This window comes from Zerene cesonia, chromosome 14 (genome assembly GCF_012273895.1).
Source record: "Zerene cesonia ecotype Mississippi chromosome 14, Zerene_cesonia_1.1, whole genome shotgun sequence".
In the NCBI taxonomy this organism is placed as follows: Eukaryota; Metazoa; Arthropoda; class Insecta; order Lepidoptera; family Pieridae; genus Zerene; species Zerene cesonia.
This window is the reverse complement of record NC_052115.1, coordinates 3191984-3211001: the sequence shown is the minus strand read 5'-3', so window position 1 is coordinate 3211001 and position 19018 is coordinate 3191984. Positions and strand designations below refer to the sequence as shown.

General features: G+C 34.0%; 2 protein-coding genes across 2 annotated transcripts in view; one reads left to right on the top strand and one right to left on the bottom strand.

Moving 5' to 3' along the window:
- LOC119832068 (cAMP-dependent protein kinase type II regulatory subunit) overlaps window positions 1–16574 on the top strand; it is a 23408-nt gene extending 6834 nt beyond the window's left edge. Inside the window, exons 4-7 of the mRNA XM_038355666.1 lie at window positions 745–957; window positions 9419–9590; window positions 11181–11270; window positions 12893–16574. Coding sequence (XP_038211594.1) covers window positions 745–957; window positions 9419–9590; window positions 11181–11270; window positions 12893–13023 — 606 coding nt within the window. The 3' untranslated portion in view covers window positions 13024–16574. The remainder of the gene's footprint in view (window positions 1–744; window positions 958–9418; window positions 9591–11180; window positions 11271–12892) is intronic.
- A 789-nt stretch (window positions 16575–17363) lies between these two features.
- LOC119831684 (cyclin-Q) lies at window positions 17364–18530 on the bottom strand. Its single transcript, XM_038355136.1, has 2 exons — window positions 17747–18530; window positions 17364–17498 (listed from the first exon to the last, which is right to left on the bottom strand). The coding sequence occupies exons 1-2, from the start codon at window positions 18410–18412 to the stop codon at window positions 17409–17411; spliced, it is 756 nt and encodes a 251-aa protein (XP_038211064.1). The 5' UTR covers window positions 18413–18530; the 3' UTR covers window positions 17364–17408.
- Window positions 18531–19018: the final 488 nt, after the last annotated feature.

Sequence of the window (19018 nt, the reverse complement as noted above, 5' to 3'; positions counted from 1 at the left end):
ACAGATTCGAAATTCAAATGTAATATTTTTTTATAATTAAGTGTAACAGTATTTATGGCCAGACTAAGTATATGCGAATTATGCATAGGACTTTTAAATATATTCGAGTATATGTATTCGTTCGTGTTTCCTAAATCAAACTCAAACTCAAATAGGAGTAATAGAGTAGAGTTGGATTACTTCTCGCTATTTTTCCGTTCAACCAAGAAGCTAACTAGCTAACTTTTGACTTATCCATTTATATTCTCTATTCTTTCCATAAGAGAACATAGAGCCGTATTATGTTGTTAAATAATAGAGCCTTCTTTTCAACCACTTGCAAGTACTGAAGCACCCACTCTCTCAAAGGTTGTGCACACGCGCACACACAAGAGCTCCCGGTTCCTTCTCAGACACTGGACTACACTATAGCACATCTTTATCCCCAAACGCTCTTCGTAATGCAGTAAAGTATCTACAAAGGTGGTGCATACACACGAGCCCCCTGTTATTTCTCAGAGCCTGGATTCTACTGCAGAACAATCCGGCTATACTATAGTGGAGCCGGATTGTGCTAGCGATTGTGCAGAGCGTTTGGAGCTCTAGCTCTGCTAGAGTATAATATGGCAGAGCTAGAGCTCCAACCGCTTGGGCTACTATAGAGCCTGCACTACAGTATAGCACAATCCGACCCTACTAAACTATAGCATAGCCTAGAGCTCCAATCGTTCTTCGTAATGTACTAAAGCATCCACTCTCACAAAGGTGGTGCACACATACGAGGGCTCCGGCTCGTTCGGCGAACTAGCCCTCATGTACAACATGCCCCGTGCGGCCTCGGTGCGCGCTCAGAGCCCGGGCGCGCTGTGGGCCATGGACCGCCACACGTTCCGCCGGATCCTACTCAAGAGCGCGTTCAAGAAGCGCAAGCTGTACGAGGAGCTCTTGGACAAGGTGCCGATGCTGAAGGCTCTCCAGGTGAGGATCGCTAATGTGGACACTTTTCTCTTTCATATGGTTAGGCTCTATTGGTCAAAATGCAATGCATGCAAGCTTGTTCCGAGTTTTATTTTTAATTTGTAACCTTTTTAATTAACGGACTGTTGAAGATATTAAGATTCCTCTGTAATATTTATATTTTATCCTCAAAGCAATGACGATTTATATATAGGAAGAAATATGCGTAGTTTTTTAGAGCATCTTCATGGCAAAGGAAATCAACACAATACGAAACTGATTTTGAAATCGAATCGTCTGCGTTCTCGATTTAAGCTATTGTATCATAATAAATTCATAAAAAGTCCAGAAGGTTCCTGAAAATTTATTTATTACGGCATAATGTTACGTAAAGGAAAATCTCCAAGTTATTGTAAAAGATAATCTAGTCCTTGTGGCGATATTCCAATTCTAGACTATTGTTAAGGCACAATAAGAATACTAACATCTGTTATTGTAACATATTGTATTATGTATTCTGGGTCAATGCAAAACTGTCTAGTAGGTACACGTTTTAAACGTGTGCATTCGTAATCCTTTAAGTGCTAGAGTTGGATACGTATGAATAAATAAAATATCAAGTCACTTGCTAAGACCAGGGTTTTCTCGAGGGCCTAAAATGACAGGACGGAAGATACAATACTAAGTTTGCAACTGCATTCAAACACTTAATTATCTCTTGCAACTTGAGTATTATAAATACAGTTTAACTTAATAACTGTCAGGAGTAAAACTATTTTAGGTCAGAAAAAAATAATTTCTTACTAATATTCAATCTAGTTAATTCATCCACAAATCAAAATGTGACCAGCTACGTAATCTAAACTATTAGACCTGACGCAATTATTAATAACTAAGCGTTGGTCGCTGCCCCTAACGTTTGAATTAATTAAAAATATTTATATTTGATTGGGCCACATAGAGACGAGCTGGCCAAAGCTGTATACATAGATATTTACATGTAATTTCACCCAATATAAAAGTTCATTTTGCTCCTGTTATTTGGGGCGATTAAGCCTTGCCATGATACGGTTCAACTTTGAACTTTAACCGCATCCAACATACGATGTATAGGTGTGCTGAAGTTGTAAACGGGAGAATGCGCAAATACCTTCATAAAGCTGATTGATTATTTATTTATTTATTATTTTTATGGTACCTATCACCAGTAAAAAAAGAAAATAAAAGAACAATAAGTTGTCAGTGTAGAAAATATAGTTCCTATGTTTGAAGATCTTGACGAGTATAAATACACTAGCTGTTCGGCCCGGCTTCGCCCATGATACATATACCTAAATATATAGCCTATGTCACTCAGTAAAGTTGCAGCTTTCTAATATTGAAAGAAATTTAAAATCAGTATTCCTATTGGATTTTGCGAGAATTATTACAAACATACAAAAATTCGAATCGCTTCAAATTGTCATATCCGAATTTATTTATATTTATATATATACTTTCACAACATTATTTAATAAAGTAAGGTTAATCATAAAATTAACTAGCTGCGAAAAGCTTAAAAATATTATCGCAAGCCTCAGGGGATGTGGTCGCTTTCATTACGTAATGCATTCGCGGTATTGCGTGCGAAATAATTATATTTGATATAAAAACATGTTTATGTATATTTTGATTGAGTTTAGAGTATTTTTTAGAAATAAACGTGTGGCTGATACGGCAATGTTTAATGATAATGAAAAAAAAAACAATAGGAAAACGCAAATGCTTCAACGAAGTGTATGAACCATACCTACGCCAAAAAAAATAACCACGAAACTTACATCTAATTAAAATCATTAACGAATTTTGTTAAGAACATTTTACAAATAGAAATTAAAGAAAATTCGCCACAGTCCACAGCCATCTAAAAGTGTTCGAATCCTTAAGTTACTAACAAGCCCCAAACCCTAATAAACGTTGAGTTAAATAAATAATTTCATGCCTACAATTAACAAGAACTATATATGAGGACATGCCTTATTTTTACAGAGGTTTCACTAAATTATCCGCATTAACGGCCCATTTCATAAATCAAGACACTAAAGATAATCACCCGAACTGGCTATAAAAATCAATTTGCGCGTGTATTTGCAGTTAACATCTTCCTAAAAACTGGATAAACAGGGCATCGTTAACACGTTTTTAATTCTGAAACTTTTTCGTTGGTTTTACGTCACTGCTTCGAGCACGGCACGTCTGGCCGATTGACGTAACCAGCGCCTATGACGTTATTGTATAAGAGTTTTAATTCTTAAGACCTCTTAGATGCGTCTACGTGATTATCTTAAAGTATCATAATTCCAAGTCGACCGATAGCGGTTTGAAAATTTTAATGTAACACAAAAAATATGTCGCAGTACATTCAACTGTGTTACCTGGTTATAAATTCGATTGGATTCGATTTGTGATTTATACTCATTGGAGCAATTTTAAAACTTGCCATATTATGACGAAGCGCTTCCGTAACTGGGTAGATCACCTTTATAGATAACTAAGTGCAATCGTATTAATTTACCGAAAAAGTATATTAAAATGAAATACAATGCAAACAAACTTTATATATTACTACGTAGTATAGTATACTTAGATCTTAAAGGTCTTAGGATTTTGATGGTTTTTTTTTTCTTTAAAGAGACATAGAAGAAAGTTGGAGGAATGGGGTTTTAATCCGAAATCCGAATTAACGCGAGCGAAGCGTCGGGCAAAGCCCAAAGTAGTAGTATTATATAAAAACGTGTTCTGAATTCTGTTTCCCACAAAAAATTGCAACTTAAAAAAAAACTGTTTGAAGTATTTTCCGTACAATGTACATATTTAAAAGTATAATTTACGAAGCGCTCACAACAGTAGCGCTGGGATAAACATGTGTATTTTTAAACGTTTCATCTACGAGCGTGGATAGCTAGATACGTGCACGCGAACAAATCAATATCTTGTCGACATCTGCATCGGATACCAGTTGACCGTGTATGTTCTAACATACTATGCGATATGGTAATCGTGTATCTACTGTTTTTGTTTAGATAAAGCATTTAATACTAATGGATATGGCGATCGGTATATCTATACATAATGCCGAATGAATATTATAAATATATGACATATCTAATAAACGTGATATTTGATTTAATTGAAATTTGGCATATTTTCGTCAATTTAGAATGTAGGTATTTGTGCTTAATATGCTTAATAGTCGTAACACAACAGTGTTTGAAATATAAGTTAAATATGCGATATGCAGTCCTAAATTCTTAATTTATTTTTGAATTAAAATATTGAATAGTATAAGGATTGCAACATATGTTATCCAATGAACAAATTTATATTAACACTATAATGTTTTTCTTTCTCTTTCAAGAGGAAAGCCTCTTCTACGCATTCTTGTACCGACTCAGTAAAAAATTAACGCATGAACATAGCTATAGGTACAAAAGTTCTTGTTGTAACGCTTTTTGAACCTTTTCCAAGTAGGATTTACGTGTACAAAATTGAGAATTAGAACGATCAATCTGTATGCCGTACATATTAATATGTCAAGGTCGTGAACCCAACACAATCCGGTACAGCTCTATGAAATAACTAAAATTCCGTTCACAGCGAAATGTATAGAAGTTTCCATATTAATAACACAGTTTGGCCCAAAACAATCGACTGCTTTTATGAACCAGTAATGAATAGCCAAAAATCTCGATTCGTCGTATTTGTCGACAGTCAGCTTGAATTAAAGGAATTATTTTAACATTTTTGCTTACTTTGAACATAATGCCTTTATATTATCTTTCTTATTAACCATTATTCCTTGTCAATGCCTAAATTGTTGTGTTTCTTCCTTACACGATGTCAAACAAATAAGTTTTTTTACCTTCCTCTTCCTTAAACAATCTATAAGTAGCCTTGTCTATCGGCATACCAAATAAATTACTAAATTGTACTACAAATTTCTCTATACTCCGTAATGTACTGATCCCGATAGACGCGTATGTTCACGTGTTACATCCACTCAGCTTCAGAGTGCAAGTTATTGAATCGTGCAATATATTCGAAGAGAACTGTACACAGTTGAGCCGGGAAGTTTGGTAGCGAAGTTTATATTCCGACCGCATGTGGTATACGTGAGCCAACTTATTATTTATGTACCCGGCTCGTCGCGATTTCGAGGTGAAGCCCAAAACGATCTGTGCAGATGTGGCGACACTTAAACGTTAACGAATTTCTTGTCTTCACATGTCTACATTGTAATAAAGACGAATTACAAATATCGTTTACGTATTATTTATATCAGGAAGATGTTAATGATTTTTAATGTTTTATTTGTACCATGAGAACTTTATAAAACATATTTAAATGAATAAGTAACGTTGTAACATTTAAATGACAGAAACTTTAAAGGTTAATGGCTGGCGATATTCCGGACCTAATTAATTCTTTGACCTGCATACTTTTTCACGATTCTTTCCGCCAATGGAATGGCCGTTTTTTAGTCGTCCAACCCGGCTCAAAATCTTCTTTACGAGAGAGGATTCATTGTGTCGATTTTTATTCTCATAATGCATATCATACAAATTACTATGTATATCAGAATGAAACTTTCAAAACTCAAAAGGCTGTCTAAACTAGTCTGACATCCGGACATCGATTAAATTAGAGCATGAAAACTGAAAACGCAATATGCAGAGTATGGAACCGCTATAATTATTAAAGCCTAGCCTAGCCATCTATTGACCTATTTTCTATGGCAAAATGCTTCTAATAAATGTATTATATAAAGGGGTAGTTTTCTGATGTCTCGTTAAGCACGACTGAAGATGTACGCCACCAGTTCCCACGCATGAGCGAGCCCCGAGCTTCCGAAAATTATCACGGTTCAATGCACTTTATGTTTGCGTATACTGCGCTCTTGATGACTTTGTTACGATATTCAATTCAACTGCGTCAACCTCGTTACGTTACGCATGTTTAATTATCACTTTTTCATAAATCACACGTATAAGGACACTGGCTGGTCAAATCTTTGAAGGATTGAAATTACTGGAATTTATTTTGGTTTTTTTTTATTTTTCAGGGATAGGTAAGGAGGTTCACAAAACAGTTCTTCTTTTATTGATTTTTATCATGTTAGTTTATTGCAGTTTTTTTTTAATGAAATGGAGAATTATCCAGAACAGTCTTTTCGGCTAATCACATTTCTAATGTACACGTAACCGATAATAAATTTAGAGCATAGTTGAATATAATATGTGGCACACAATAATATATCACAAAATTATGCGTGCGTTTAAATTCATGAGTCACGAATCGTGTCATGACGCAGGCGGTAAAGTTTCAGTTGTGCTAAATGTTAACAACAATATTTAGACAGAATAGCCTTAAATGTTAAATTAATTGTTAATACATAGTTAAAAGTTTAATGTTTATGTAACGCTATAATGCAAATACCCCTTTTGATTTTTGGTTAGAGTCACTACTCAAAATCAAAATACTAAGTTCAATTCTAGACTTCTTATGATTAAGCATAATCAGTATTGTTTAATTCGAAGAGAAAGCCAATGATGATAATAATTATTTGTACCTAATTTGTAAGTAGGTACTATATAATGTATGTATATATCTACAAAGTAAAAACTAAAAGAACGATAATTTTACAATATTCTCAAAAACAATTTATTGATGATAGAACTCTGAAATCGGTTAATATAAAAATTATTGAATAATTCAAATAGTTAGCAAATACCAGTGAGTACACTGTGATAACATAGCCTTCAAAATACATAAATATTATATTATGTATATAAATAATGTATACCGAATATTTATCACTCATTAGCGTGATTTCCAACCATTTTATATTTTGAAAATATGTCGAAGTCAGTTATCAATTTAATTGAAAAATGCTTAGTAATTTAAAGCATTTGTTTTTCAACCGTGAATATATATATTAATACGAATGTTTAACCAACTGAAACTTATTCTATTGTAAAGTCGGTTACGTAAAATGATGTGACCAGCTGTTGCCACTTACAAGGCGATGGCCGGTGGTACAAATGTGAATAACAAACATTATCAATTAGTTGGCAAGGCCTCTTACGAAACGCTGTGATTTCTATTTACTGTACTTTTGTTTTAAACAATTTTTTTTTCACTTTACCACCTCGACTACCAAAGTCCGATACTTCAACTCAAACGCATCTTAGTATTATATTTATGCTGTGTCATAATTTACTTAATTATTCATTAAAGTTATACATACCAGATATTAACATATTATTATTAAAAATTTCATTTTTTTGTTAATCCTGAGTAGGATATCAGGACACCAGGCGACACCTCCATTGGCCATGCAAATACGAATTAAAACAAAGAGCAAAAGAAAGAAAGAAGCTAGAAAGGGTATCCTGTTTATAGCTTCTTTCAAAATGTCATATATCTTCAAGATAACCACAATAGCTGTTAAGCTACTGATTGGAGTTAAACGTAAAAATGAAAGCACCGATTCCCAGTAGAGATAAAAAAATTACCTCGACTTGCGTTGTCAGAAGATTGATCATCCAGTCCCGTAATAGTAATCGATCAGTCTAACAGTGAAATCCATCTGCCCTGTGCACTAATAGGGTAATAGGTCTTCACTTTATAAGGTTACCAATTACCGTTTATCGTCACGCGAACTTTAGCATTCCAGAAGTTTAATTGACATTTTCTCTATACAGAATTTCTCATGTACTTCCTTTAATAACCCATAATCAATCCATATTAGTGTCAACCGCTTTCCTTGAATTTTATTACTAATAATATAAGATGGAAAAATATTTTTTATTGGAAATGAGGTCAAATGAGCAACCAGGTCACCGGGTAGTAATTAAGTGCGCTTGTCCGCTTACATCCGTATCATTCGACGTGTCGTGTACGCAAATTTATAGGGAATAACTGACTCGGTGATGTATAGCCTATGTATCAGCTAGTATTTGTACGTTAGGAATTTGTAAAATAGATAGATACCTGAATATAAGGAACATGTGTGCAACTGCGCGTTTATATTTCCCAATATCGAAATTTCTAGTGATAAATTTCAAGGGTCATATCAGAATGTTATGCACTTTCTGATTTATCATGTTTCCTAATTATTTTAAACAATATTATAGAAGTCAGCCACTTTTTAAGTAGTATCTTAGGTTCTCGAAACATCTGAGGCACATAATAATTGATGCAACTTTTACCCATATGACATTAGATCTTCAAAAGTAAAAAATCTACAGCAAACTCGTAAAATGTTATTAAGTAATATGTAAACATGCACAGACTATGACAACAGCAGTGATTATCATATCTGAATTCCTTTTTCGACAGTATATCAGATACAAGTGATAAATCTTGATAAAGAAATCCAATTGGATGACGTAACAGTTATCAGTGATATAAGAGTCGGTACTTATATACTCTATGACGTTGTGATAGCGTTCCATCATGCCGGAGGAATTTATTGTGTGCAATATTTTTATGCAGATTTCATCACAGATTAGATATATTGTACCTTATATATCGGCTGAAATGAGGAGCGAAGCCTTGAGTTTCTATAGTGATTTCTTATTTATTCATTTATCATTTATCCAATAGTAAATTAAGTAAAATATAACCGATTTTGTCTCTGGATATATAATAACAATTTTATGATATGGTAACGTTTTCATTTAATCACGTCAATATATTTACGTCCCTACAAGTAAATTGCATGTTACGACGAATTATTCATCACAACGTGCGTATCCGAAATGGACGGTTATAACCATTATTTCTCTGGATCGTATGCCAAATTACGCAAATGAAGTCGTTATCGGTATTACTCAATGCACAGCAGTGATTTACCGAACTTATCGGAGCGACAAACGTTACATATGCCAAGATCCTGTCAGCATCTAGAAAGTTATTCCAATAAATAAATTGGTTTATCGTTTGTCGCATTTTATGAATGTTATAATTTTCAGATCGTAAAGGCGAAAGTTGTACAATAAATGATAGTTTTTGTTGAAGTGATTAGATTTTACGATCATGTAAATTGTTACGGTCTCGACCTTTGAAATCCTTTAGAGAAAATTCATTTTCTTCAACGTTGAGTATCATTGACCTAGAATAATAAAATGGCCGTGTAAATAAATTTTACTTTTAAATATATTATGACAGTCACAGTGAAGATATTAAGATACAACATAAGATAAATTAATCATAACTAATTTATGAATCTATAGGTACTAATATTGTATAGCTGAAGAAGTTTGTGTTGGCTTGACCGCGCTAATCTCAGGAACTATTGGTCCGATTTGAAAAATTATCTCTGTGTTACATAACCCATTTATTGAGGAAGGCCTTAGTGTATATATCAACATATGCTACGTGGATAAAACCGCGGGGAACAGCACACGTTCGCTTTACAAAAGATTGTGCGCCCACGCAGCCGTACGAGCGCGCGAACCTGGCGGACGCGCTGCTGCCGCGCACGCTGATCGACGGCGAGCTGATCATACGGCAGGGCGACTCGGCGGACGGCATGTACTTCGTGGAGGACGGCTCCGTCAGCATCCGCATCGCGCGCGACGACGGCAACGAGCACGAGATCAAGCGGCTCGGTGAGTGCTTCAACCAGATATTGATTTATTTTTATTATGTATACAGCGTTTTATACCGGCTCTTCTCTGTAGAAACTGTTTTCCGAAACGATGATCGTTGTTAAAGCTGTGTTATGACGACTCAAAAGTGCTTCTATAAAAAGTCTAATTGAATGAATAAATGTTTGGCTTTGAGTATATTTAATAAGCTTTCGGTGGTCTCGCTTGTGGTGCTTGAGTAGTTTTTTCTACTAGCCCAGGAGAAATAAATTAGTAACACTATTTAAGACAAAGTTGCAAGTTCTTGGTAAGCGGATGATATTTTATGATCCATTTATAAGGAAATAGTGTAAGCTTTATATTCGGATACAAGTTGCTTCCAGATCCAGATAACTACGTTTTAAGTGACAATTTTACCTAATTTGTAAAGAATTCTCCCATGGCTTATATGGATAATAGTGAGACTAACTAGTTCTACCGACTCCACTCAGAATAAAAGCATAAAAATCTACCCTGTGTACCCATCGTCTGATGTAAAATCATTGAATTTAACAAATTCAAAAGATATCATTCTGTTAAAAATAGATTCTTTTTCGTTTTTGACATTAGTCTGGTTGTAAACTAGCTTTCTGGCCGCATGCTACGAGGAAAAATACAAATATTAACTTATATCTCGATTCTATAATGCAAAAGGATTGTTATGCTCACAGTATTACGTAACCGGAATGAGAGATTAGCGTTATATATAAAAATAATGAAACGAATATGAACCACTACGAACAACAAGAAAAATAATCCTGCATACCGATTCTCAGGTCGTAACGTTGGGCATGCAGCCATTTGCCAAACTATTTGAATGACTTGTCTTAAAAACATTGCAGAAATTTAAAATTAAATTCTTTTTATAGCGCGTTTAAATAGCAATTTATTCATTATTCTGATATAGCTCAGCTATGGACTGACCATAAATCTTTATTTATATAAATGATAACCTAAGTTTTATTTTCATTTATCTTTACCGGGATCAAATGATGGAACACTTGATAACAACCTTGACATGATAATCTTTAGACGCGTAGGATTCAGCTCATCTTATGAGGCTAAATATCAAACTACCTTAAGTCGATCTAATTCAATTTCACCTTTACATTCCAACAACTGAAAGCCACTTGACAAACTTCAGACCTCTCCAAAGATACAGACGAGAGCCCTTACTTTAAAACCTCGCTGTTTTGTGTCAGTTTTTTGTATTAATATTGTTCGTGTCGACATCGTGGTGTTCCGAATATAATGGTGGGAAACAATGTTACGAAATTTTGGGAGACAAATATAATTATGTATAAACAATAACTATCTGTGTTCGCATAGTTTGCTCTGTGTTACACAGAAGGTATTTGATCTCGAGGGAAGATAAAGTATGTTCACAAACATCTTAATTTCCTAAAGGGGAGGTTCCAGTATTATTGTTCAGGCGTCTGTATCCTTACTGATAGGTAACCGCATAGTACAGAAATCCAAACAAAGGAAGGAAGACTTTACCATTAGTGAAACAATATATAAGCTAAGGATAGTAAGCATAGTAGTGTATTAATACTTAAAATAACTTTGCAGGCAAGGGAGACTACTTCGGCGAGCTGGCTCTGGTCACCCACAAGCCGCGCGCCGCCTCTGTGTACGCTATCGGCGCTACAAAAGTCGCATGTGAGTATATAAGCCTAGTTATACACCTTGGCTCGCCTTCTTTGACCGTGACATACGGACTATAAGGGTCCTCCACCGCCTGTGTTACAGTTTGATACAGTAAAAAAATACATAATTATATATATTACTACTAGGTTCCTACTCGTGCCTTTGCCCGCTAAAATAGGCTATCTGAACTATGTCACTCTCTAGCCTCGTAACTATCTCCATACACAAAAATCATATTTATTTTTTCGTTTCGTTGCGAGGTGAAATGAAGACAATCAACAAAACACTTTCTTATTTGTGATATGGGTGTGCATTTAGATAAAAGTAACGAATTCCATATAACATAGTAATTAGTACCCAATTACAATTTATACAGCTATACGCATATTTTAGATTTATTCTAGAATTGCCGTAAAAACTCAATAAAGAATCCTCATTCTAGAAAAAATTATGTTTTTCAATTGACTGCTTTTCATAAATATATAACCAAATGCAGTGTTTGCTTATCTCAAGGAATCTTTTTTTACTATCGTCACATATATTTTTAAATTCACGTGACTGGTGGCACAGGAAATGGAATGACATAAATATATCAAACTTGTTTTTGTTAGGAAGTCGAATTTTATTGCAAATAATGTAATGAAGTCACAAAAAATTATAGCGCATAACTTTTTATTTTTAGTCTAGCGTGTCATAAACTGAACGTAGAGTAAATTCTATCTGTTAATTATAGAACAGTCAGATAAGAACAAAATTTTGTGAATTATATATAAATAAATCTGACAGTTTCCATTAAACAACGATCAATTAACAGTAATCGTTTCGCGTAACGACTAATTTACTTGAGTCCAATTTATTTCTGAACTGAGAATAATATGGAACTATGTCATTCTCTAATCCACAGAGCTGGCATTTGGCCAGTATGGTGGTCAGTCATACGAAACTCCCAAAGTTACGATGAGAGATATCTTTTTTTCTCCTAAATATTTTTCCTCAATTATCTGTAGCATCAATGTCCTTCAATACACAAAAACGAACTCATAAAAGAAACTCAACATCTGAATACTGAAGCAATATCTTTCTTTACGTAATATAATAGTTTCAGATATATTATATATGTTAGCTTAGGAATAAGTCGCTGGTCTTGACAAGGTTGTAACGCTCGTTACGTTAAACAACTTTAAATTGTTAGTCAAACTTCATAATATCCATCTGTGTTGTATAAGCGTACGGTACGACTTATCTCACGAACAAATATTTAAAGTTTATAAGTATTCCTCAATTTGTTATCGTTTCGCAATAGAGAAAAAAGTATAGAGCTATATTTAATATACTGCTCACAATACATTTCAGACTAGTAGTGGTCATAAAAAAATAAAATTAATTTCAAGTACCTAATAGCTATAGTCAAAGTCACTGTTCTATGAAGGTTTATATTCATTTATTTATCGTTTCTTGTACGATTGCTCATATGAAAACAAATGTTGCAAATGACGCACTTCTGTCTCAAAGCAATCTCTGGCAACCTTCAATAAATATAATAGACATAAAAAAAATTAAGTCTCTTAGAAAAAAGGTATCCAATCAGTATCACGTGAACGACCACTAGCCTGTATCCTTAATATTGATTGCAGTCCTCGACGTGGAGACGTTCGAGCGGCTGCTGGGCCCGTGCATGGAGATAATGAAGCGCAACATCGATGACTACGAGGAGCAGCTCGTGAAGCTGTTCGGCGACAAGAGCAACCTCACCGACGTGCGATGAACGCCGCGCCCGCGCGCCCCCCGTACCGTAATCCGCGTCTCTACACCCCCCCTAGTTGTCTGCGGCTAATTACTCTGTATTCTCATTAGTCTGTGCTTTCAAACGTCACACGTTCCAAATTTGTCTGTGGCCAGACGCCGCGCATTCGTTATCTGTGCTCATGTCAAACGTCATTGTCAACGATTTTATTTTTAAACGGCGGGAGTTTCGTCCCCGAATTAGATCTCGTTTTGTTTATTGTGTTCTGTGAATTAGAATTTCCCGGGGTACAGTATTATTATTTTTTTTTATTTTTGATGTATCATTACCGAAAATCGATTGTATTTTGCAAATCTAAGTTGGCGTTGTTATTTTTTAGTTCTGCTTGACTAATAATAATTACATTTCATAAATAAATCGGACAGTCACAGTGCCATGTTATTGAACAGTTTTTTTAGATTACGTGTGGGAGGGGAGTTGAAAATTCAAAACACGTCAAATAGTACTGTGTTGGAATGAAAATACGCTTATTTTAGATAGATAATGCCTTAGTAGATGTAAATATACATTCACATATAATTAACGTTTTGGCAACTATAAAAATGTGTATCTTTATATTTAAATAATTTTTTTTTATTGTGTGCCATAACTTAAACAAATGATTTAATTCAATATTTACAGAAAGTACAAATTTTTATGTGATTGCTTATTTATTACGACAGAAAGCTTTTTAAACTCTTATTCTTGTGTATCTCCTTGCGTTGCACTTTTATACTTGCCGAAACGTAATGAATTTCATCATTCTATTTACAATTAAATAATCGAAAGGCATTAAATCCTCTAAATATATAAAAAATTGTTTTAGTAGATGTCTGCGCAATACTATTTGACGGTAAATATTAGGTAACCGTTAATGCTATCGCCATTTCTACTATAAGACATTTTACACTGACACGGGCTTTTCGTAATGATACAAAATTACCTAATGGAGGTATAAATATGAGGTAGATTTAATATGTGATCAGATTTAATCTTTTCACCGAAACTAATTTTATTTATTTATTGTAATCAATTTTAATTAAATGATTCTATGAAAATTTTATGTATATTGAGAGTTATTGCAATCAGATAAATGCCAAATTAAATAGTAATCGCTGTTTGAATTAAAAATCATACCATCTCTATCATATTCTTGACGTCAATGCGATGTTAAGAGTGTAATGGTATGATTTTTGGTTTTATAATTTAATACTTTAGTTTTAAACATGTGCTATAAAGTGTTGCAATTTATTGCGATTTGCGAATTTATGTTGTTGCGGTGTTTTGAACTCGTAAATAAAGATGGAAAGATTTCATCTCATATACCCGTTTTGAGGAAATGTGAAGTAAGCAAAAAAATTACACTTTTGTAAAAATTTCATCTTTATTTACAAGAAACACTCGAATGTATTTTATAACATGTTTTATGTGTTGTCGCTTCAATATATTTATATTTTGCTGAATATTTTTTATTCAGGAGTTTTATTTTTTTGTTAGGCAAGAGTTTGTTTTATGTTGTATTTGAAACATTTACGTTGACCGCTTTAGTCTGTTGTAGAGAGTTCCTAAATCGTATAGTTTTGCTCTTAACAATTTATAGATCTGAGTGTACTAATATTGAACAGGAGCCAATCACAGACACTTTATACTTTGTATGATTTTCTGTACCTAAGAGTACAAGTAAAAAAAATTAAATAAAATATTGGATAAATCTATGAATAATAATTGAACCTTCAGTAAGACAATTGTCACCATTTTGAGAGTTTGTCTCTTAGGTACAAAGCTATTTGATCTGCGTTTCCCTAATTCTAGTATTTGGGGCTTGTTATGTAGCGATAGGTTCGCTTAACTACCAGCTGTTCGCGGATTACCCTCAGGTATAACCCAGTATTAATTGATTGAAAAACCTTGTGAATCCAGCCAAAGTAGGTGAACGCATAAAGATCGTGTGTTTAAATATATAAGTCTATGTACTATGTAGTAGTTAGTTTTTATCACTTCTTATTGTAATTTAAATATTATTAGATTAGTAAATTGAATGGAGTGATTATCCTGAGGGTGTGTGTTACTGTTTACGCCGTGTACATGTGTGTGTACCGACTTTTTGAGTTGCCATAGAAGATTGTAATGTTTTATTTCATTTATATACAAATTATAATGTTGTTTTACCTTTATGTTTGTTGTTATTCAGTTTTAATTTTACACGTTAACCTTAACATAGATTTGTTTTGAAATTATTGAATCATGTTTCGTTTGCTTACATTCCCTAGTTGCTTAATAATTTCTCTATTTTGTTACAATTGTTTGCGGTAGAGCTGCTTCAAGTGCCTGTTTGAGTAAATCTTGATACTTCAACTAACTGTCTTGTTGTCAATGTTTTTACTCTATAACTGCCTTCTGTATGTGTGTTGTGAGGAGTGTGTATTTTGCAATGTTGATTTAAATTTAAAACGGAATTATATATGTGGTCACCATGCTTGATCCGACATTTAAAAAAGTATAATAGCATGTATGAAATTCCTTAGGTAAATAAATATACTTTGATACAGCTGCATAATTAGACATAACCATGATTCCTACTTGTCGTAGCATAGATAAAATGGTTATATGACATTGTAAGCAACTTCAAGCATGGTAGACCCTCGACTGGAATAATAATCAGCACGACTGATTTTACATACTATATCAGATTTATTTATACATTCAAATATATAGTGAATATTTAACTGCATATTATATAACTGTCATTCGTCCGTTGAAACTTCTGGTGTGTGATTTATGTGAGATGTTCCCTTCTATATGCATTACTTGATATTTCTGTGTATATTATTTACTATTGTTGTACAGGTGAGGCGAATGCGTCTAACCTATATTGTATCTTTTTCCCTGATGTATTTAAAAGCCGTAGTTAAAAGTATCATGCAATAAATTAATCATTTATGTCGTATATCATATTAATACTTTGTCATTGTGGACTTATTTATAGAATAAAATAGCGTAAGACCTAATAATACTTTCTCTTTATATACAGATGTTAAACCCAAGTTTATAGCATGTGCAAATGTGTTTGATTCATAGCAGTGTGTCAAGCGTGGAAGCACAAATGTATTAAGCGTAAGCGTGGTCAAGGATTTCTGTTGTCTTCCATCGGGACGCACAGAATTTACTGCGATTCGCTCCCGGTATATTCCCTTGGAGCAGAATTTTTGGCATTATAATGTAAATTAATCGATACGCTTATATGTAGCGTAATTTTTTATAAATTACTAGTCATCGGTGTCTACTGTAGATTATAACCGAAGAGCACATTTCAATGAAACATTTCATATTCACGTTAGATGTAAGATGCCATACCTGTCCCATACGAAGCATATCAGCGCGGTGACGCCGTTTCCTAAATCTAATGCACACTTACATCTGATAGCAAGTTGTGAACTAGTTCCGCTTTACCACGTCATGAGCTTACCCTGTACATTTATAAATTATGTATCGTAAAATGTTAGAAACTGAATTATATTTGTTTGTAGATCTAATTTGTTTTTTATTTCTTAACCCCCGTCGATTCCCTTATTTATATTTGCTATTGTGTATCTCTACGTAACCGAGTGCAGATACAAAAATGAATTAATGCTGTTCATTACTATGATATACTGTATACTACCTGCGCCCCGCGGTTTCACTGTAGGAATATGTTATTTCAGTCGTCCAGCTGTCTACGTACCAATTTCATTGCAATCGGTTCAGTAGTTTTTGCGTGAAAGAGCAACAAACACACACACATCCTTACAAACTTTCGCATTTATAATATAAGTGGGATAATTGACGAACAGCTAAACGGGCTTTAATGATTTTTGGTAATTGGGATTAGTTTCCGCTTGGATTACGATATAGTGTTTTGTGTGTCATCTACCCCAACGGACAAAATACATTTAAAGACATAAATAAGGAAGATTGAATTAATTTCTACGGTACATCACTAATACATCCAAAAGCAACACTTGTGTGCAAAATGCATGTGATGTTATGGGCAGTTATTTATTGCCCAGAAATTAGGCACTTAATGCTAGATATGACCAGAGAACACACACAACATGCATGTTGTTTTGCCGAATGATGTTATAAATTTTTTTCGGCACTCATAATTTTTTCCAATCCCATCTTTGTGTCCGCTATAATTTAAGGCACTTTGAATAATTTTGTTTCCTAGTGTGCATTATTCAATGCAATTTATAAGAGAAGATGATAAAAAAGTACTCCAGAGACAGTACCTTATCCATGTAGACCTTAAAAGGTAACATGTGTGGTTAAAATAAAAGATGAAAATCATAAAGTAAGTCATTTATTCTAAGATTATTATACTTATTAAATCATATTGGTTCAGGCTCTCTGCTATATACTTGCATAATTTTCTCCATTATCTCCCAATTCTTCTCCTTTGGCAAATCCTTAGTGAAGACCTAGAAAACAAATTTAACAAATGAAAGAACAAAATCAGCTCATAATACATTTTAAATTACATGTTATTACGACCCATACAACATTAAAAAACAAAAATATCTCATGGTAAACCTACTTAAAAATTTGGTTATCTACAAACAATTTTGTAAATGCCTACGCATTTACAAAATTTTGCCCAACATTGATAGTGGAAAAGATTAAAGTGTTACATGTTTAATATTTAAATTTTCTTAAGTACAATACTTACAGAATACCATGCTGAATCATCATCTAATGTTGCTGCTAGTGGCACAGAGACACCCAAAGAATGAAGGGCTAAAGTCAGACAAGCAACTGCTGTATGTGGGGCTCTGTAATCTAATATGTTAGGGGAATGATGGAAATCTTGTAAGAATGCCATTGCTGTCCTTGCAATCGGAGCCCCACGCCATTGAGACGACGGGAACCATTCTTGTAGAGATCGCAAATAATGTAACAAATACTTGTGCGGGGATGGAGTTTCTAAATTGAAGCCGAGCAGTCGCAACACTAACAATTCTGCTTGCGCTACAGCTCCTCTCCACGACCAGTATTCATCTCCTAATTCCAAGGGACCGGCTCCACGATTGATTGAATTGTGTGCTACGTTCACTGCATCTCTCGGCCTCACGGGCTCATCGCGCGACTTTCCAGCAACACAAAGACATGCTGTGCAAACTACATAGCAATCATAATCATTTTTATCGGCCTCTTTAAAAAATTTGTGGTAAAATATCGCTGCTGTTGCAATTGTTGCCGGCTGTAAACCAAGTTTCATACCACATTCAAATATGAAGTTTGTGGCTAAACTATGACTTGGAGCACTGCGATAATCAGGTAGACGTTTTTCACGCCGGTTATTTTGTAATGCCATCACATCGATTACGTCTTTCATTATGGAAGTCGTCTATGATCGAAATGATATAATATATTTGTTTACGATTATTGATCCTTGCACTTTATAGGTTAATCATAGACAAGTGATTAGGGAAGCATCAACAAAGAAGTAATAAACAATCAACATTCAAGAAATAGATAATAAATAAAACCATAGAGTAAAAATTTTATAGATAAACATGGAGACGACCAATCATCTAGATATACATTGTAGAATAAAGAATTCGCCATTCGCCTGGAGATTCGCGCATTCATTTTTTCATTTTTCAAAGTGATACTTTATTATCTACATCGTTCAAACATTTTCACCTGTGTGTTGCATTTTGATTTCGCTTGTCGCGTGACGACCGGCCAGGGAGAAGGAATAAAATGAAAAGCGTTCGTCAGATTAACCGAGGCCAGTATTAAAGTTTCGTAATAACAACAACATGACAACAAAAGCATATATTCATTTCATGTTTTCTTTTTAAATTTCAAAAAAGTTATTTTAATGGTATACTTTTCTCCATAAGAAATTTCACCGTATACATTCATTCCTCTTATATTAAGATATATGGGCACATTGGCAACACTGACGCTGACGTAATCTATCTTATACTCTTTG

Excerpts from the sequence above, each read along its gene's own strand:
- LOC119831684 (XM_038355136.1), bottom strand. The coding sequence starts at position 18,412 with ATGAAAGACGTAATCGATGTGATGGCATTACAAAATAACCGGCGTGAA. Across the intron at positions 17,499-17,746 it reads ATGATTCAGCATGGTATTCT|GTCTTCACTAAGGATTTGCC; the intron begins GTAAGTATTGTA and ends TTTGTTTTCTAG.